Below are 22500 nucleotides of genomic sequence, written 5' to 3' on the forward strand. Positions count from 1 at the left end.
TAAAACGCAGGAATAGCCATCGGTGTACATTTTATAGAGAGTTATATAAATCTGATTAGAGAAACAAAATCACTAACAATGGTCACATCATTTGTGATTCCTCGGGTAGACAATTTGAATTCCCTTGACATCATTATCATAGCGCGACTGAGCGTTATTAGCATGTTTACGCGTTAACCGCTGTCTTGCATTCATTAAACTGATTATCAGAATGTAATGTAGGACTAATTTACACATCGCATCTAGAAATGTGAATGTAAAAGAGTGTAATACGTAATTGTTTTGTGTCATAAATGTTCCCATAAACACTGCGAGCAAATGAGTCAAAGTTTGAATGAATATTTGGTGGTCTTCTCTACATATCTCATATCAATTGAAGTCAAGTTAGGTTAATTAAGGCAGGACATTATAACATTTCAGTAAGATCAGTAAAAACCATAACTACTGAAGTGAATGAGAGAGCATTTATGAACTTGGACATGAAAAACTATTCAGTACAAAGAGAACCTGCGTACCATGTCCCTTTAGAACCCTTTAATCGGAGCGCAAACTCTTTATGTTAATCGTTTCATGTTCATCAGTTATGTCAATCAAATTGGTATAATTTGAACATACTTTTTCCATACATACTTTCAATCAATGGATATAATATAAATAGCGGAGTGCCCTAAAACACAACCAGAATGTTAAACCTACGTTAGTTCGCCGGTATACGCACTTAACGCATAAGCTGTGGCATCATACGGTATCATGGGGAGCTTGTTTGTGATTTTTGTTATCTGCTTGTGCTACACTCTTCACACATCGTTTGGGGTCAACTACTACTTCAATAATACACCATCGCAAAGTACCCTTCGCTTGACTAAATTCGTTTGCCTCGATGCACCCTATCAGCGGACGGAACTCCATTACTGCAAAACGATTCCTCGGCGTAATCAATCGGCAACATTAAACGTGTCCCTTACCGTACCGGAAGTAGTTAATACTGTGTACTTCGTTGCCAAGATGGACTATAAGTATACGACGTGGCAACCATTGTTGCTCGATTTTAGAACAGAGGGTTGTGCATTCGTTAACGGAAACTATACGGATCCTTTGTCACAATATATATACTGGATAATGACACAAATAGTTCCAGATATCCTCTATCCATGTCCTCACGGGGTGCGTAATTTCAATCACTCAATGTATGTTTTACAATTCGTTGTACTAACTACAAAAAAAAAAATCTTTATAGAACAAGACGTACAATTTACTCATCACCATGGACAGCAGCATTCTTCCCAGGTCGATCCCCACTGGTGAATACAGGTTGAAAACATCATTTCTGTTCTTCGACAACGTGACATTATTTTCGATGCATGTGTTCCTGAATGTGAAGAGCAAGGGGTTGTTTCAATCTATGATTGAGTGGTGATGATAATAAAATGAAGTTAGCAGAAACAAATATACTATTTTGCTGAATCAATTGATCACAAAGAGCACTAGCTACTATACTGTATTAGTTGTCGGCTTAGGCAGACTTCGTTTCACTTTGAATGAATGATTTTACAAGACAAACGTCTTTTAGTGTAGCATTTGGCTTTTGATATCGGGAAGGCTTTCTTTCTTTTGGAGCTCCGATTGGAAAGGTCATTGTCGGATATAAGGTTCGATTCCGGTCCGGTAATATTAGATGCAACAGTTCTTGATTGAATTCTTGATTTGTTGATGTGCAAGATGAGGGGCATCCTCCTAGAAGCTACCGGTTCCGGATCCGGCAGCCAGACCTACGATGAGGTCGCGATCCGCTAGCTATCGAACGTTCTGTGCATTTTAATCTTTGCTAATCTTCAAGCCCTAGACGATGTGAATTGTAATTTATTCCGCATGCGCGTGGATCTGTTCGTGAGTTCAGCACCTAACATCCAGACGCTAACTTTTAAGCGCAGAGCATTCCAGAGGCATGACTCTCATGACACTGCATTCGACACTGCAACTATAGTCACCAGCCCGCCGGGTTCCTTTGATGGGCTTGACACGGTGACAGGTGGCTATAACAATAATTTGAATTTTGACGGTGCAAAGCGAACGACGCTGCCAGCGATCGGTGTTGGCAGCTCAGTAATGGCAGTTGTTGTGGAAGCGCGCCGATCACCAGTCTGATGGATGGCGGCATCTGATGAAATAAACGGCTATTCGGTAAATGAGAGCGAAATTTGTTTCCTGGTAGTCCAATTAAAAAGCCTTCAACGGGTTGAAAGCTTGGCGGCATGGCGGTGATCCAGACGCATTACAAGGGCGCACATATCCGTTTACCATCGACTCGACCGAACGATGGGGCATCGTTGTAAAGCCATTAGCATCCGTAAACGCAGCGGAAGGTTCGGTTCCTGCGGTTCGTGCGGTCTGGCGAGGGCCGCGGGTTCACTTTTCTATTTGGAGCTCGACACTTTGACACGGTTTAAACCGCAACTGGTAGCCCGTAGGGAATGCTCATCCACTCAATGCCTCCACCTAAGGGGCAGGGCGCGAATGGATCGATTTCAAGCGTCCCCGGGCCGATGCGGTGTGCGGCAAAGTATCAATTAACTTTCGGTTTCGTTACAGGTTCTACATTTCCTGCGTGTTCCTGCGCTGTCTTCTGCTACTGCAAAGCCTGCGTTATCGAAACGCCTAGAATGGCAGAAAGTGAAGGTTGAGCCGCGCAGAGGAGTCTCGGAAATGTATCCCTCGATCGGCGGGTTGCACAATCGCGGTAATGATTTGCTGTCGTGGTCGTGAGCGGCAGCAGCATAGTTCTCAATGAACTGTCATTTTCGGTCATGTTAACAATGCGCACCTCAAATGTAGCATCCGTGTAGAAAATGTATCCTTCAGTTAGGAATTTCGGTTTCATCCAAATGAATCATTTTTCACCGAGGCGCGTTCATCGACGAACACTTGACACCCGCCAGTAAATATGCCGACTAAATAGGTGCAGTTTAAATTCGTGTGAGTTAAGACGATTGCAAGTAGTAAATTAAAGGTACGTACATCGACTACACTGCGGCCGATTAAAGGCATCACAGCATAATAGATTCTCGTTCGCAGGTCTCGAGAAGCGGCGCAGTTGGAGTGGCAATAAATTATGGTTTATGGTTCGACAGCAATTGGATGCTGATCGTAAAGTAACATTTATACAACCTCATTACTCGTCACTCGTGGCAATGAAATATAGAGGTGCTACCCAGTTCAACCAGCCGCTTATGGTCATCCGGAACCAATATAAAGACATTGTTCATTTTCTTTTGTTTCTCTTCCAGGAGATTTTCAGACGGCGGCTTACGGTCGCCGTTAGATTTGTGTTGGTGGAAATTGGCAAAAACACAGCCGGCGCCAATAGTGCTCAGAGGACTGTGCACGAACCGTAGCTCAAGAGTGGACAAGGACCACGAAGAAACCAATCTGCCTCGCGATGGTTCGACACGGACACGAGGCACATTGGTCATAATTTTTAATGGTACATTATTACCGTCCATAAAAGCCACTGCATTGAACTATGATGCTCAGAAGGTGAATGTAACATCATTTTGCTGTTCCTCCTTTTTTATTACTTTGCATGCATCATACGCTGCTGCTGCTTCAATTGTTCCGAACAAATTGAAAATTTTGCACAATACAGAAGCAGCATCGTAGTGAGATCGGGCAGAAGACTCGTGAGTCTCGATGGTAACGCTGGCGCTGCACTCCGCAGTTGTGGCTACCGAAAATGTTAACATAAAAACTGTGTCAGGCAATTGGTAACCGCTAGTAGTTCAGTGGGTTCCAGTGACACGATTTGGCTCAGCTGCCTATGTTGCGCCGGTTATCAGAGGAAGCTTTCATGGTAAGTGCCACTAACGAATTTACACTGCAGAACACTAAAACTGTTGGTCCCACGTGAGGTGCTTCTCCAACAATTTTTAAACTTATTTTAACGTCACTAGTATAAAGTTTGTGGTAGGCATCCCACATCATTGTGCACTTAACTTACAGGCTTGCGCACTACTCACCACAAACTTCATCGTTGCTGCTTTCGAGAAACTACAAAATCACTGCACTTGACGGATCCGGATCGGGTTCTCGGTCGAGAACTGTACTGCACGCACTTTGCTGGCTGGGGAATACCGGATGTGCTCACGAGCGTATCCTGTGGTCGACTATTGCTCCGCTCGTCACCGTGGCCAACCTTTATGCGAACTGCCTCGGTCCGGTCCGGGGCCCACCGTGTTCTACCCCACTGGCGGGGTTTGGGTTTGAAATTATGTGTGTCTCGGCTTGTCTATTTCTTTTTCCCTCGTTTTGGGGTCCGATGCGCCACAACCTACACCGAGAAACAAACATGAAGCGTCGCAGCAGCAACAGCAACAAAAAAGCACAAACAATACCACCACGGTGAACCCGACTGGCCGGAGATTGGCCGATGTTGCTGTGTAGCGCTACAACAACCCGACGTTGCGCGGTGGGCTCGTCGGAAGATGCTCAGCTCAGCTGTTAATATGACGCCAGTAATTGCGCGCTACCATCTCTACCGGCATGCCGGGGGGCGCCACGGACCCCGTGAAGTGTGCCGGCGCATCCGTACACGTGAAAGGCAGCCTCGGCGCCTAACAAAGTTGTAGTTGCGCTGCGCCGAAGCTCGCACACTGCTGTAGCTTCTGCTTCGTTTGAAGGAAAAACTGCGACCGAAGCCCGACCCGACCGAGCAAATTCCGTTCGTCGTGAGCAAGGTTCATGATCGTCGTAGACGATCGTAGCGTCCGCAGCGTAGTAGCACCGCTCTCGAGGTTTGTTTGAGACAACGGCTCCACCACTTCCCAGCCAGGCACTTGACGGAGGCACGCAGTCCGCCACGGATACTAAGCTCCGCCGTTGGCCGAGCGGTTCATTCCGATGTACTACAAGAAGTGAGAGCTGCAACGGCCACTAACGGATGCGCCCGTTCCAAAGTGGATGCTTTCTTAACGAATGGACCAAAGTGAAATTATCAGAAATCTACGCGTTTGTTTGTAAAACAACTGCACAACTGAGTGCTGCTCTGTATTATGCCCAAAGCATATTGAACAGCTTGTGTCTGCAGTCAGACCAATGCTTTGGGTGGTTTCAAACATTTTTCATTTGAGTGTGGCACCTACCAACAGAACAATGACGATCAATCTTGTTGTTTGTTTATTCTAGTTGAATGTTTTTCCATTCGGTTTGGAGTATTATTTTTGCTGTTCATTGGGTTCTCTATTAAATTTTGGTTGTTCCCTTTAAACTATGCTTTGGTGATATATTGTTTATAATCCAACATTCTTATTAAATTATTTACTTAAGTTTGAACTTTTTAATTTTGATTTTTCTTTTAATTGGACTGTTTTGCTGTTTATTTTAGCTTTCTTTATAAAACATTTTTTATTTCAACGCTCTGCGTTGCTTCTCTTAGCAATATTATAATTAGCAATACAAATTGTAAGACCAGCTGTTGGCAAAACGAAACATTCCATACAATATCTGCCCTTCACGAGTCGCTCATGAAGTCCTTCTGTATTCGCCATCAATTCAAGGATTATGAGCTAAAAAAAGACTACTTCGCAGCCAGGTAGCTAACTTAAATCCGCGTAGTAAAGATAATAAAACTGTAAATCGTTTACGATGCTTGTAGAATCAAGCCCACACACGCGAACGGCTTAACAGCCATCGGTTATCATGGCTGCGCTTCTGCTTCCCGCCAAGGCAGGTCACGCAAAGGTTAATCGGGACCCACCAAACTCCGCATCATGATGATCACGTTTGATGATCCGAATTGATTCGAACGCGAATCAATCGTCGGGAACTGGCTGGCCGGTTCCTTTTAGAGTGCCTTTAGTGGGTGACCGGATCGGTGTGCCGTCCAACAGCCAACCAAACCTTCACCATCAAAATACTATAAATCAACCGACGAATCGTTTCGAATTAAAACACACCAGCAACCGTGACAGCATCCATCTCCGTTTTCTGCATCACCGGGAGGTCAACTTTCGGAGTTTAATTTTTTCCTCTCTGCTCCTTCCTGCGACCAACCTACGGTTGCAATCTCTCGTGGACGGCCTTCATCTTGGAAGGTTTCTTCCCAAAACACTCACCGGCATCGGGGTACCATCACCAAGCCGACGCCGGCCAAGTACTTGCCGGTCGGACAAACGATATTAAGCAAAATTTCGTTTTAAGATTTTTATGGTACGGTAAGTGAGCCAATCGCGCTTAACCTTTTGGGCCGACGTGGTTGGGCCGAAAATAATGCTGCGTCCTTGCGAAAATGTGCCTCTCCGCCAAGTGATAGTCAGTCCAGTCCGTTCGTTGTGAGTGTTGAAATACATTCTCTTTCAGTTTGCCATTTTGTGGCTCATCCTTGCTGCGATCTGCGATTTGAGCTCTTCAAAACAAGGTGGCAAACAGCGTACTTCTAGTAATTTAGAGTAGTTAGGAATCACGTTTACCAAGATGGAAGTTCTATGTCGAAGATACCTGAGTGTGTGCCAGTGTGCTCCGTCCTCTGTCGTTACGCAATTCTTCATCTCATATGGAACCACCACGACGAGAGAAAGAATTCGCAGTGTGTACCGTTCTTGGCGTAATTCTTGGAGCTGCCAGAGCTCTAAGGGCTTGCGGTGGCATTTAGAGCGATCAAAACAGACGAAAATCGTGACTTCTGCTGGCAACGAACCCCGAGCCCGTCACATGCCGTTCAGTTCTCGTTCTACTGCTGTACGGACGGCTGTTCGATCTCCACCCAGTCAGACTGCGCACCTGAGACCATCCTGTAAGGGAGTGAAGAGATCTTCCTCGTTCGGTGCTCGTTTATCTTTTCCGATCTACCGAACGAGGGTCGGTACCATGGCAATAAATAGTCTTCTGAAGGTTGCACAGAATTCCGATTGGAAGTTTAAGGTGCGACATCCGGAATCGGAACCTCTGAGCTCCGTTCCGCGAAATCTGTGGACATGCTATCACCTTTATCATCTGCGAAGGTGTTAGTCTCGGGGCACTGTCCAGAGTCCCGAAACGTTGCCGCATTTCGAACGCTTCCGGCTCCGGTATGTCGAGAATATAAAACCCGGCCTATGCATCGGCACACATGTTTCGACATTGGTGTCGGAGTTCTGACCTTAGGTCAGGCAGCGAAATAAAATAATAATGACCTCGGCAACTCCGACTGGTGGTTTGTAAATTAACCTATTTGATAATTAGCCAACTGATGCTAATCGGGATTTCCCACAGGCTTTCCCATATGCGGCGGTGGCTGCGAGGCACTTGATGGCCCATTGCGGACCAAGTTTTCTAGGGATGCCGAGGGGCCGCTGGGTCCCGGGGTGTCGGTGATACAATCGGACCATGATGATTTTTACACGACATTTGACGGCTGGTTGCTTCTGAGAATATGCTCATTCGGAGCCATATATGCTTGCATCAGGCACCCAGGCACGAGGTGGCAATTTTTTCGCACCCACGCTTTTGCATTTGGTTTGTTTCCGCCCTCGTAATGTGTCAGTGATGAACTGACAGATTTAATTACGCTCAAGGTTACGCAATTACGCAATGGAAGCTCGGTTCGTCTAATTAGTTATCAACATATTTAATTAGTGAAAACCTATTAGAAAACTCTACCAAGTAGCAATATTCCATTGAAGTGGAAGTTAATATGCCAATTTAACTCATATGAATTGAAGTTCTATTATTTTTTTCCTGGTTCGACTCCTTCGGAATATTCACACATCTTATCTAAGTCCCGACCGAACTTCATTGCTGCTTCTTGCAAATATTAGTCGCTTGTCAAAGTGTGTTCCAACCTATATTCTTCGAAAGGATTTTGGAGGAGGTATCGAAATGGAACTAGGGCAAATTAAACGTCTTTAGGCCGTATCAATATTGTACCCCAGTAATTCTCTGTTATTCCTATCTTCATCATGTTAGGGTTGGCTGACGGGGTACTAAATCTAACAGAAAAAAAGTAGCACAATCAATCATATGGCCGGCACATTAAATCACTATTTCGTTATTGCGATGTCTCTCGGCAAACCCTTCAGTTCCGGCCAGGTCTAACAACTGCGCTCTTCTTTCTACACATCAAAGCCCGATCGTAATCCGAAAGCTTAAGCCTTCTGTCGGCCGTGACTGTCCAAATCGACTGACGTAACGCGCCAATGGATGGTTCTTAATATGGCTGATTGATTTAATAAGCGATCAAGATCGCTTCCGATCGATGGCTGCTCGCCTGGACCAACACGTGCCAAAAAGGCGGCAAAAAGCGGACGAAAGCTTGCTGATGATGCCGATGTGACGCCACCAAACGTGGAGGATGGCCAACACTTGCCCCGTAGCCCTTGGCTTCAAATTTTGATAATGACACGTGACCAACGCAAATCTGGGACCTCGGTCATGAATTTATCGAGTCTCGAGGGTTGATTTTTTGCTCTCCCTCTAAATCTCTCTCTCCGCGAGGAACCTTTTAATGTTTATTTTTTGTTGCCGTTGGAACCTTTAAGTAGCATGCAACAATGTTAATTACCATCGATTGTCTATGGGTTGGTCGAAGTGGCTCGCGAGACTGCTTCACTCGGAAGCGTCCACCTCCAGCGATGTCCGGTCCAGTGAAGAGGCTGCTGAAGAAGCTGTTGACCCGAGGGCAAACCGTGCCGCTCGCTGCCGCCGCTGGGTCCAAGACCAATGCCAAGGGGCTATCAGATCCGGCCGATCAGCCCCGGAACAGCTGGGGCCCAACAGGGACCGCGTTTGGGCCCCCCCCGCGAATGTGGTTCATCCCCGCAACTGTGGTCCCTGTGGGGTGACCTTTGCGCCGGGCGCACTTAGATCATCCGGCAACGGGCATCAGATTCGCCTCCCGGACGGACGGACTCCGTCCCGGACCAGCAATCGGTTCCTCGCCGGTGGCCTTGATCTTCTCACCGCTACAGCGCGATTCGTGGCGCCCGGCGCGAAACGTTCGCACCGATCGCGATCAAATTTGCGAATTCCGTTCGCCTTGCTGCGTAGTGTTTTTGCTCTTTGGCACCGCGGCACTAAAGCCGCTCGCCAGCCGCTCTCTAATTATCCAGTTTCGGAATGCATCTTGCCGCTCACCGAGCCCGGTGGTAGTTGACGGCGCGCGCCATCTCAGTTTGGGCTCCGTCGGGACTGTTTCAGCAACTTCCGATCCAAGGCTGACCACCGTCGCTAACTTTGGTCATTTTGCGACAGCGGGATTTTTGGCACAAGTGCCCGGCACTTTTTCGATAGCGTCACAGCACTTAATTTGTACCGTTCGGATCATCTTTCATCCGGTGGCGGACTTCGTCTTCGTTTGGGACACTAAATTGGGCCGCATTCTTCGCGCGACCAACTTCACGACCCCCGGGTTTATGGGTTCAGGTGGTTTTTCACTGGGTAGCAGTGGGAAAATTACGGTGCTGCTTTCAACACCGCTGGGTTTTGTTTGGTTTTGGGCTCTGAATAGAAATTTAACTACCGCCCGTCGATTGCGGCTCCCAGGTTTTTGGGTGATCATCGCATTTCCCAGAAATGGCTCCCGCCGTTTCGGTTTTGTGCAAATTTATTGCTCACTTTGTAGATCGCTTTTTACGACGATTGCGCGTTCTGATAAAGCTAATTATGCCGAAATACTGACCGTCCTTTCGCGGATCCGCGGGATTGGTTGAAAACCCACAATTGACGACAAGCTTAGAGGTTTGGTCAATACTCTCTCTCTCTCTCTCTTGTTTGGCAGCTGCCGGGTTGTTCAATAAATTTTGCGCTTTAATAATGGAGAGTGCCGCTACAAGCATCAATTTATGTTGTGTTATGTTGGTACACTCTTCATATGAACGTGTGCGAAGTTTCATTTCAATCTGTTAATTTTTTCCTTATTTTAAAAGCCATTTTGTCTGCATCAATCACAAGCAGAGCAGAAAGTGGCAAAAATCCATGAATTAAAATTCGAATTGTTGAAGCATCCACCGTATTTAGCAAGTTTGGCCGCTAGCGACTTCCATCTGTTTCCACACCTAAAGAAATGCGTGCGAGGAAAACGTTTCTCCTCAAATGATGAGGTCATAACAGCTGTGGAAGCGTATTTTGCAGCCTTTTCAGATTCACATTTCAGGGATGGAATTCATAAATTGGAATCTTGTTGAAACAAGTGTGTTGATGTTCAGGGAGACATTACTGAAACATAAAGTGAATTTCAAATCAAAACAAATTATTTTTCTTACCGAACCGCAAAACTTATTGAACAGTCTTGGCTTGGTAGAAAGGGGCAGCAGAGTGGCGAGGCTGGAACCGCTGGTGGTGATCATCGGCGGAGTGTAAAGTGCCCTACAAGAAATGGTGCTCGTTGATCGCGCGCTTCAGATCATTTCCTAACGCGCTTCATTAACGTTTGATGTACCGTGTGATTTAACGTCGAGATAGTTTTGCCAGACGATGCTAACCACCGTTACCGTTTGTGGCGCTATGAGTTTTTCAATGCCAACTCGGATTTTGGGTAACATATTGGATTCTTTAAAGCCCAAACCACCCGATGATGGACCCATGGACGACGACCGTGACGTGTGGCGTACGTTGCCGTGGAAGCGAATGGACAATCAAGCTTCAAGTCTGTTTGCCAGCAACACTGTACTTTAGATAATATTTACATAATATGTCTTCGGCCCACGGTTGCAGGATGATCTCCGTCCGTTACTTCTCGATCTTGCCGGTGAATGTGTTTCGAAATCCGTCCGTCACAAAAGTGCATCGATCACACGATCGGTCGGAACCGATTGGTCAACCCGTCACCCAAAATGAAACGTTTAACGGTTTTGTAGCTCGTTTACTTTTTCCTCTCTCTCTCTCTCTGCGCCCATTTGGCGGCCCACGATGCGGTGAAAAATAGCTCATTACACTGTTTATTTTATTATTGTTCCTTTTTTGCGCTGCCGACCAGCAAGTAAGGGTTGAGGAGGATTGAGCGGAGAGAATTATTAATCGAAAATGCCCCATTGCCCACGAGTCTTCCGAGCCCCGCGAGGGCTTATTACGGGCGAGCGGTGGGCGAGGAGAGTAAAATCGATTTACTTTACGCCATTTGCACCATTTTGGGGCAACGAGGGGCGACCACCATTGTGGGCACGCGAACCACGCGGAGTTTCGGCTCCTCTTCGGGGTGTCCCTGGTCGGCAGTTTGGTCGGACTGTCGCCCTCGCTAGCTGAGTCTGGCCCGCTCTCTATGGGTCTGGCTCGGCCATCATCCATCGGTTGTGGGGGTTGCGTAACAGCTCCGACTAGAGGTTCCCCGGCTTATGGGGAAACCTGGTGGGAAGATTCTCCTCCAGATTTGCGTAGAAAAATTGAACAATTACTTACTTCACTCGCCTCCCGGTGCCGATGGTCACCAACTTTAGGGGTACGATTTGAGCGTTCCAGATCTTGGAACGAGCAGACAAACCGTTTTTGCCCCACGAACACGCAAGCAACGAGCGAAAGGAAAAGCCACAACCAGAAAAAAACGCCGTTTTGTAAGTCAAACACGATGCCAATCTTGGCACCGTTTGCTTGTGATCTCATTTACACCGCCGGCTTCAGCTTCAGCACCACATTTCCACAATCGGGTGGAGCAATTGCGGGCGCGTAACTCGGTAAAGATGAGCACCGGGCGCCCGGGAGCCAGTGACTGGGCAGTGATGGTAATTGAAATGCTGTGCCTTCGGGAAGCCCAGACCCAATACCCACAATCGGTGGGTAGGTGGAGACCGATTTTATGGAAAGTCGCAAACCTTCAACTCAGCCTAGCCCTATGTTTACAGTGCTGCGGGCCAGACATATCTTGGGCACAGAAAGGCCACTGATTGGAAATGTTACCTAACGACACTGCGTAGGGTTAGCAATTTAAGTATACGGGCATTCCGATTGTATATAGGACATGCGTATAGGATCTGTAACCGTTATAGGATCTGCACCGATTGGAGAAACGTCGCATAGTAGCAAAGTATAGTAGACTTACTTACATTTTTTTTAAATTATTAATCTTCTCATGAATATCTATTTTGTTCCCTTCGAAGAGATCCCCATCAGATATTATACAATTGTGCCAACGTTTTCTCCAATCCCCGAAGCACTTCAAAAGCAGCGCCACAATTCTAATATTTGTTTTTCCACAAATAGGGCCTTTCTGGTGGATTGCTTCGCCCATAATTTACATCCGAGCCTTCGTTCCCAGGATTGAACTAAATCTCAGATTAAGCTTGACAATGTAACCACTCTCATCGATAGGCAACTGATTCACCTCGTTGGGCATATTCGGTCACAGTTCGAAGGCTCGAAGCTAATGACACCAGTCACGACACCCAGCCCCAGCAGACCCCTTGGGGCACATTCTTCCGCACGTCACATAAATTCTGTGCGCCTTTTTTTCGGTTGCGACAGCTAATAAGGCCAGGATTACAAAACCCACCATCCGCCACGTGCACTGCGCCTGTGCCGTGGGCCAGCCCTTGACAAACCTACCTCAGTTTTCGCTATGCAAAACCTGACCGGCTGACATACATTAATCCGGCGAACTTGCGATCTCACCTGGCTTCAAATTAGCCATCAAATATCCCGGCACCGGCCTAGACGCGTGACGACGTCACCGAGGGGGCCGAGCCGAGAGACAAAACCATAAGCGCGCATTCCCACCATGCCGGAGACGCCTCAGGCGCCACATACACACATATATCGAGAGACGTCTGCTCGGGAGTCGCGCCAAGTATTCGGACTCCCAGCTGACTGGAACCCACGAGAACGAGAGCAGCCGAGCGGACATCTTCTCGCTCTGCCGCTCCGGGTTGGGCATGATATTACCTTGATATTTATGTTTTAACAAATATTAATTCTCAAGCAACCACGATGATCCGCGGGTGAGCATCGGCCCGCTAAACGGCAGTCCTGTGTGTCTGTCTGTGTGTATGGGGGAGAAGCTTTAGTTACGGTTCTGTACGCGGCCACTCCTTCGACCGGGCCATTTTCTATTACTCGCTTCTACGCGGAATGGCACGGCCGTGAGTGGATGCCAACATACTCCACCTGCTCCACCGGCAACATGCTCATGTTGGCTGTCCCTGGTCCCTCCACCCGGCCGCCACATGCCCGTCGGCGCACACGCTCCGATCTTCTTCTTCAGATGTGCCAGCGAGATTCGCGATCACACGTTTCGCGATCGAAAAGGCTTCGGTCGCTTACTAGGTGGTGGTGCCGATCCGCTTATTAGTAACCGGGGCCCCGTCTAGGGCTGACTGAAAGTCGTTCGATCGTGCGCGCGCACACCGAGTGTTGATGCCGAATAAATCGATTTTTGAAAAGCTGAACCAGAATTCTAATCGCGCTAACCTTTCAATAATCAGCACTCCGTCGCGCGCGCGCGCTGGCATGGATGGTTGCGCGAAGCCCACGGAGATGGCCGTACACTTGCTCCGGTGGAGCGCAAGAAGCGCCACTTGCCGGGGGAACCAGTTCAGGTTGGAGCGCTAATGCTAACTAGTGGCTTGTGGGTTTATGCAGTTATGGGCCACTCGGGGGCCTCTGGATAATGATATGCAAACATACCGCGTACAAGGGGACCGCTTTCAGAGGTTATAATTAAACACTTTCAATAGGGCACCGTATGGCCGTAGGGCACGATGTTACTTTCTGAGGTGAGGTATGTGAGCTTCGCTGTCAGAGCATCGGCCATAAGGCATAAAGCCTCAATGAACTGTCAACATTTGATTTAATTCTTTGTAGCATAAATTTTTAGATAGAATGTTTCATTAACGACACATTTTCTCATTCGGTTATAAAAAAACGGCTTAACATTTTTCAATGCTTGAACTTTTATTTGAAAGGTTAATTCATGACATAAATATCGATCGTGGCTGTCGCTGTATGGCACGTAACGTCGTCCTGTTGAAACCAAATGCCGTCCAAGTTCGCAGCTTCAATTTCGCTGAAGAACCAATCGGCCAAAATCCGCACCAAACAGTCACTCGTTGTGGGTGCATTGGCTTCTCTTGCACGATGTGTGGGTTTTCCGAACCACAATACTGCTCATTAACATAGCGAGATTAACATAGCCGGAAATAATCTTCAATGAAATGTGCTTTTGACGAATGATTTGGCGACCTACCACTTTGGAATTTTTTTTTTCATATTTTCCAGTTTTCTGCAACCAAAATATTTTATACATAAATGTCATGAATGAACCTTTCAAACATATGTTCAACCATTAAAAAATGTTCAGTCGTTATTTTGTTATATTCAAATGAAGAAATGTATCGTTAATAAAACACCCTGTTTTTTTCTTTCACAATTATGCCCTTACTATTTAGAAGGATTCCTTGTTGTTGAATCCTTCGATTACCCACTTTTGAGATGATTCGTGTAATGACGGAAAAAGGAGAACAATATTCAGCTAAATTTGTTTCAATTTATGGCGATGATTTGAATTTTCCAACCCACAGTCGTATGTTAATGGGCCTACATGACACCGAATCAAGGATATGCTTTTTATGTTTCAGCACAATATTTTTGTTAGCATGTCCAATGTGCCAATTACATGGTCAACAGTTACGATTAACGTTTTTTTATCAAAGCCAACCCAAAGGCTTCAATCGAACAAACAAACAACCAGCAATAAAACCCCGCGGGACAATGTCTCAATTTACCTCCAATACCATCTAACAAGATTTAGGTTTTTGCCCATTGGGCCCACAACAAATGACCGCACTCCAGTCCTGATCACACGGCACGATGAGCGATTTAAATCACAGACCGGTTGACCGCGTGGCACGGACAGCAACGGCAACACACTCGTGATGATTGATGTCAAAGCAAAGACACAACACCCCCTTCGCAAGGTGATCGCCATTTACTGAGTTCGATTAAAGCCCATTGCCGCAGCCGGTGACGATGATGATGATGATGCTCCTCTCATGTCAAACGGCATACCCATAGGCATAGGTGGCCCACGGAATCGTTCAGTCTTTTTGCGCGTAGCATGGAAAGAACAATAACCGTTGACTAATGGCAATGATGTTGCTGCCCACCGGCGAGAGCCACGAACCTAACCTCAGCTGAAGGATCGGCCACTGTCGCGGCGCGCTTATTGGCACTTTGTGACTCCTGCCGAAGGGCTCCGTTTGCCTTTTTTGCTCCCGGGCTCTACCTTCAGCTTCACGGCGGCCGTATCGCGCGCCATCAGCACCATCTGCTGAATGCCAATTAGTGGTAGTCCCGAGCGATCTAAGATGTCACCGTGCCGCCATCTTTGCTTGGCTTTTTACTTCTTGGCGGTACTTTCCGGTCGACGACGTGTGTCACCTATGTCACCGGCGCTTCATCCGGTCTTGAGACACGTGCCCATCGCGAAACGGCCAGCTCGCGAAGGTCACAGCTTTGACAATTGTGATTGTTACGTCCAACAATTGGGCCGCTCCGGAACAATCGGCCAGGGGGATGGGGGGAAGATCATCATTTCATCATGGTCTAGAATCGCGGGCGCCTCGCTCTGTTCTCCTTGCTGAGACACCCGACCCCTGACAGCTCTTTGCGATCGCGAGGACAAGGTCAATGGCGCCTGAATGGCCTGGTGGTGCTGCAACACCGCGATTCGATCGCGATCTTCCTTGTCGATCGCGCGATCGACGGAGCTACCGCAACTCCGCCGCTCGTAAATCAACACGCGCGATGTTGAGTGATGTCGAGGCAACAATATATCGATTTCTGGGCCGCTTTCGGACGCGGCTCCGAACACGATCTGAACTTTGCCACCTTTATTTACCCAGTTTGACCCAATAACGTTTATTCACCCGCGGATTGCGCAAACCACGCTTGCGGGCCCCGGAAGGCCAAACTGTTGCCGGGCCGTGGTGCGGAGGTGCTAAGGAGGTAGCTTCACCAGCCCCATTCCATCATGTGGGCAATGGAGATCATTCGAAGAACTCCAAATTTGGTGCTGGTGTTTCTTTGGCCGTTTTGACCCATCGGCATTAGCATAATAGGTGGGTAGGTTGGCTCTTCTAATGAGGCAGGTCGGTCCGGACATGAAATTGCCAAAAATTCAATTCGTAGGAAAGGATTCTTCATGTCGATCAGTGAGCCAATCTAGTGTCGTCGCTTGAACTGTGAAAAATCCTCAAGATCACCGCGAACAGGAAGTGCTGTAGTCAAACGATATTTGCATCACAATGCGCCACGATTCGCGTGGTGGTCTATCAGATCGCTCCGATGCTGCAATTAAAACTGGAACGAAGAACTGAACCGAATGCAACCGAGCATTAGCATGCATTAGCCAGTGCAGGCGTCCGCCGTTCTACCTTTTGTTGTTTAAAATTTGATTAAAGACATGTGATAAACCGACTGGGAACGCCGTGGGACGCCTGGTTTAACTATTTCCTGTGTACTCTTCAGATCGTCGTTTCGGGCCGGCTGCCGAAACAAAAAGCTCATTTAATGTCACCTCGGTGCGCCCGGCACGCCCCTACGCTCGCCCACCGCCCCCGAACCGAAGACTGCACCGAATGGCGAATGGTGGGAATCAGTCATTTCTCACGCATCTCAACAAAGGCAGACCCAGACCCAGAGCCAGACGCCAGAAGTTGCCAAACCGCTCCACCGGGTACCTTCGAATCTTGGGCTCCACCTTCGATCGGTTGGCATTTGGAAGCAGCGCCAGGCAGGGATTTATTCGAACCACCGTCACCGTCAGGGCTATCCCCTCGGATCTGCTCCACTCGGCGCTACTGGCGGGCAGAAGAAATGGCACAAACTCGCGGCAGGGCAAGAAAACGACCTCCGTGCCGGAGTAAGTCCGTTACAACACCACGTCAGCGACGTCATCCCGCCAGCGTCGGCGTAAGTGATGCGGGAAAATAATGAAGATATCAAGCCTCGTCGACGGCGACGATGAAGGGTCCATCATTTGACGGGCGTCACGGGCGGTCCGATAGGCTTCGGCGAGTTCCGAGAATGTGTTTTGCCAGCCCTTTGCCAGCCCCTCCAGCTGTCCAGTGGCCCTGCTGCTGCTGCTGCTACTCAGAATCGCAAAGAATACAGTAGCTGCGACGACGACGGCGGCGATGATGATGATGATGCGGTGGCTGCCTGCGGTTTTAACGCGCGGCCACTGGCGAAATCTATTGATCCGTCCGCACGGCAGAAGCCGTTCCGATTGTCTGTCCAGACTCCAGACGTGTTACATCAAAGACCCCCCTCAAACACCAAAGGCCACACGGGGAGCGCAATCCGGGTGTCGACACCGCGGGGTCCGATGCCACTGTGCTAAGCTTATCGTGCAGCGTCCATCGTACCAGTTTTTGCTGCTAAACATTCTTCCGCGATCCGGATCGAGCGGATCGTCGCGGACACGGTTGGCGATTCGTATTTGAATCGCCGCTCATCAGTCGGTGATGAAAGGACAGTGAGTCGTAGGAGTGAAACTTTTCCACGTGTGTTTTAAGGGTTCGTCCAGGTATTGTAGGGTATATCTGGTACTTGAAATGGGTCTGGCACATGGGTCGAGAAAGATGATCTCCTCCTGATCCGTCAGCCAATTAGTCAGCGTCGCCTTTGTTAGATGATTTTGGTTTTTGTCCGTTAGGAAAAAGTAACAGGAGCACAGATGAAGACTCGAGAGGAATAGCTTCATCTCTTATCGCATAATTCTTGTTAATTTAGTGTTAACAAACAAACACCGAAACGAACTGAAGAGCCCCAACTTGGACTCTTACGGCGGAGCTTTTACAAGTTTAAAACAATAAGACGTAAACTCTTTCGGTCGTTGCTCGTCTTCGTCGTGCTGTTTTATTGCGCCTGCATCTTGAGTTTTTATCGGGCTCTTCTCTTGCCTTTCGGCTCATTTCTCACTGTTGATCTTTTACATGAACATGTCGATTTTACTAGGTTGTTCATTGAATTCGGAACCTCGATAAGAAAAACACATTTTTATGGTTTGAAATATACTTTATTGTTAATTATGGCCTTTCTGAACATCAATTTTACAATTTATAAACTCCATCCCTGAAGCGAAAAACTGGAAGATCTTCAAAATATGCTTCCGCAGCTGTTATGACGTCATCATTTGAGGAAAACCGTTTTTTCCGCATGATTTTTAGTTGGGTCTGAAAATAGATGGAAGTCGCTACGGGCCAAATCTGGCAAATACGGTGGATAATCCAACAATTCGAACTGAATTTAAGGATTTTTTGCCATTATCAAAATGCTCTTGTTACACATTGCATTGTTCCATTTTTAACGAATGCGGCACTCATTTTGCAAACTGCTTTCAGGAACCCAAAACTTCAGTCAAAATATTGGTTATAATGCTCAGCCCTTGCCCTTGTAAATCTCGTTCAGTGATTCTACAACTTTTCAATACGATATCCGGAAATATTTTTTCTACGATTTCAGATACTGTGTTTGTTTTTTTAACATTGATCGTCTTGAAGGCTAGTACGACCACGTTTAAACTCAGAAACCTCCTTTTAAACCATTAATTAAAGACGAAGAGTCCTAATACACTTTCAAAATTCGTTCATAAATTTTATTTCCTCTAAACCTTCCAAAAATAATAATTCAAACACTGCACGATGCTTGATTTTTTTCCGTTGTAAAAAGTACTGTAACCCGTCGATACTAAATGGCTTGTCAAAAAAGTTAAGTGAGTGGTTGAAATGAAACTTCACATACGTTTATTGCTTTCACTATGTCGTACTTACAACAACTTATCGTCGTTACTTGACTTCAATGTGTCCTTCGATCAGTGTCGTGATGTTTTTGCTTTCATGTCTTCATGGTAAATGTTTCGTCCTTGTTTCTATCGCATGTGTTTTGCGTTAAATATCGGTTACCAGCTTACTCGTTACGTTTCGTCAGCTTGATTAGTTTTAATTCTAAGTGCTAGGTTAAGTTATCATTGTCAATTAGGCTGAGTTTCCCGTTGACTATTTTTTAAATAAATTAATAAATAAATAAATATAAAGAGTGCACAAATACATCAAAAAAATTACCCTCGTAACAGCGCTCTTTGTTATCGAGACTCAGAATTTAATTAACAACCCAGTGTATTCGATCTTCTTTGCCATAGCAATTTTGATTGCAACCAGTTGCATTTAATGAGTGCTTTGCATTTTATCACCTGTATCCTTTAGGTGCCATTGGCGTTAAGCCAAACTTGCTAGCTGATAACGTGCTCCGACAGAAGTACGATTTTAGGCAACTTCGTTATCAAGATACCCGGTACTTCGTGCGTGGGCCATAAGATTTTACATGAAACCAGATGTGTTAGTTGACCGTAAGGGCCCGAGCCCATCTGTAAGGTTCCGAATCTGGTTTGGGTCGCACGCTGGTAGCTCTCTCTTAACGAAAACCGAAAAAAAATCCTAACGAAAACCCTAGAGCGATAGGCACAACATTTCCCGTCCCGGTGTCTGGTTTACAGGATCGACCAGAAAATGTCAAAATCACATTTGTTACCACAATAGTCCCGCGGCAATCAGGCCGCCAGGTCCCTCCGGCTGTTGCGGTTCTCCGAAGCAGCCGTTTATGGAGCGAAGCAGAATTTTACACCACGCTGTTTTTACTGCCCCGCTCTCTGCCCTGCAGCCTCCGGATCATAATTAGACAGCTCAAGGCAGTCGTGTGCCGGGGCGAACCGTCTTAAGGGTGCTCGGGCCCATCGAACGAAGATGCCGAGTTAATGAGAATGTGCCTGCCACGCGTTGGCTGCTTTTGTTTTTCCGATTTTGCACTGCACTGTTAACCACATGTAAAACAATCTTCAAACCCTCAGCTCAGCCGGTCGCTCGGTCGGCAAATCGTTCGCGTAGTCGTTGACGAGCGGCGGTGTGATCGCGCAACATCTTCTCCCTTCGAGTGGAATAGTTTCGATATGTCAAGGACCGATACAAATCATTGAACAATTCATTCCGCGATTCTAAGGCGATTAATCATTTCCCATTGACGGTGGAAGAGGCCCCCTTGGACCGGTGAGACCGGTGTGTCTCAGTGCCTATCCTTGTTGCGGTGTCGGATGCCGTTTCCGGATGTCGATCGGGTTTCAAGTCGGGTTTTTTTGTGATTCCCCTGTAATTGATGCACCAGCCACCGGATCGGCCACATACACGGGTGCGGGCTAAGATACGTCTCATAACAGAACGTAAACAGACCTTCACAATATTGATTTCGAACGGGCGCCGCCTTTGGTGGTGGACGAGCAAAGAGGACGATCTCCTGTCCGAAGCTCGATGCTGGTCTACTAGGTCTACGTCGGAAACAACGAACAGGGCCCCCCATTCCGTTCCACGCCGGGGCCAAGCGATCGCCGAAACTTCACCTTGTCACGTCGTACAATGAGACGCACCGGTAACGGCATTTACTAAATATCAAGAATTCCAATTTTCGTCATTCCGGCTCACCGGCGGAGGGAAGGAACCAGCGGGGGGCGGTGATGTCTGGTGCCCTTACCGGCGGCACGAATGGGGTAATGTTTGGGACCCCCTGTGGCGATGCTGCCTTGTTTCCAACATCCGAGAGCGGGTATCATCGCCGTCAACCCCATCGCGCTTCACGGAAAGGGATCGATGGAGCCGGCGTCGGTCCGATTCCTGACAAATGACGCTGGCGCCGTTACTGGTGACTCTGCACACCCCGCATCCGTTCTAGAGTGCCAACAAGCAGCGCCTTGGGAATATCACTCCCCCGAAAGACAACTCATTTTGTAGTACGCCATCGAGTTCTCTTATCGTCCGACGTGATCTAGCGTGAGAGCCGCGACATTAACTAGAGAGAGAGAGCCCCTAGACCTGCAACTAGACAGGTTGACCCCCTGCGGGGTGGTCGACGATGGCTCGATCTTCGAGATGCTGGATCCGAAAGGGCGCCAGAGATGAAATAGTGTGTGAATAACTGTATCAAATCAAGCCGCAGGTGTTGATTGGACCGCCGGCTCTATCGGTGGGCCGCGACGACTAGACGCGAGACCTCGACGCGGCACGGTCCGGGATGTTGGCAAATCAATACATCCCTTCCAGCAGCAGCAAGCCGCCAGAAGAAGATCACAAGACCTCTCATAAATACACAAACAACCACGGCGGGCTAGCAATTCCATTCCGAGCGCCCCGCAGATGATGCAGAAACACGGCCGTCTTTCGATGATGATATTCGCATTGCATCAGTCGTGTCGTGTCGTTGGTGGTTCCTCCGCTGAACCCGGGCATCCGAGACGCAACACGACCGACTGGCGGCGTATCGAATTAGAGTGCAGCGGCGGCGGCGGCGGCGGCAGCATACCGTCGCCACGGGGGGCCGCTCCCCATGAACAGAGTTACATCCGTGAACGGCATCCGACGACGGTTATTCTGAGGCTCACCAAACAAACTCATCCATTCCGTCGCGTTCTCGTAGCTCTATACACTGGTGGGCGATCTCCGGTGGCTCCCTGGCGTTTCCAGCTTTGCGCAAGGAACTATCATCGCGACGTTGGTACGCTGTTGTCGAAACAAAAATTCATCCAGATTAAAATTAAATTGTTTGCATATCTGTATTTAAAAAGAAAATTCAATCCAATATTTTACCCATTTGCTAAGGTTTGGATTTGCCTTAGGTTTGGTCGTTTCTAAAAGAGAATGATCTACTTTTTAAAAGTTAATTTTTTCCCCCAAAAGCTTCATCGGTTTTGCTGAAAGTTTGACTCGTTTACTAAATGTGTAACCAATTTGCCAAATGTTTGGTACGTTTACTGAAAGTTACACTGTGTTGATACTTTTGTTAAGCTTTGCCACAAATTTTGCCCTTTCTTCCAAAAGTTTGATCCATTTTGCTGAATGTTTAAACCATTTGCTTAAGGTTTGAAGCATTTGCTTTGGGGTTGATCGTTTCTAAAATAGTACGACCCATTTGTTAAGTGTTTGATGTTTCCCTTAAAAGTTTAATAATTTTTGCTAAAAGATTGATTGATTTGACTCAATTTTTAAGCCATTTGCCAAATGTTAGACCCGTTGGTTGAATGTTTGATCTACTTATTGTAACTTGGATACCTCTGATAGTGTGTCGATCCCTTTACTTGAAAGAGTGAACTTATTTTCGGAAGCACATTTCCGCACATTTTTTGACAAGGGAGTTGATTACTTTCACATAAAGATCACCTTTTCACGGCAAGAGGATCAATCGCCTAACGCAATTTTTGCCATTGATCTTTCGACAACGTTTTCGACAGACATAGACCCATTGTAAATATTTTAGTATTAAGATTCCGTGTCTAGCCTGACGGCGAACACTGGTTAATAAATAATAATAATAATAATAACAGTGGATAGACAAGAGTATCAAACAAAAACGAAAACCGCTGTACAGTGTAACTTTGACATTGTAACTAATCCGACCGGGCCCCGACCTACCGCTACATTGTGAGTGTGGGCACGATCTGTGGTTTCCAATCTCTGTGGATCTTGCCGACCAGACCGACCTATACCGTGCCAAACTGTCACAGAACGG

At 47.2% G+C, this 22500-nt stretch overlaps 1 protein-coding gene across 1 annotated transcript in view; it reads right to left on the bottom strand.

The window, feature by feature from the left end:
* The window catches only part of LOC131210243 (pro-resilin), an 8552-nt gene extending 4089 nt beyond the window's left edge, over window positions 1-4463 (bottom strand). The window contains exons 1-2 of the mRNA XM_058203460.1: window positions 4389-4463; window positions 4014-4324 (exon numbers count right to left, since the gene is read on the bottom strand). Coding sequence (XP_058059443.1) covers window positions 4014-4025 — 12 coding nt within the window. The 5' untranslated portion in view covers window positions 4026-4324; window positions 4389-4463. The remainder of the gene's footprint in view (window positions 1-4013; window positions 4325-4388) is intronic.
* Between the last annotated feature and the right edge of the window lie 18037 nt (window positions 4464-22500).

Source organism: Anopheles bellator, chromosome 1 (genome assembly GCF_943735745.2).
Source record: "Anopheles bellator chromosome 1, idAnoBellAS_SP24_06.2, whole genome shotgun sequence".
Taxonomy (NCBI): domain Eukaryota; kingdom Metazoa; phylum Arthropoda; class Insecta; order Diptera; family Culicidae; genus Anopheles; species Anopheles bellator.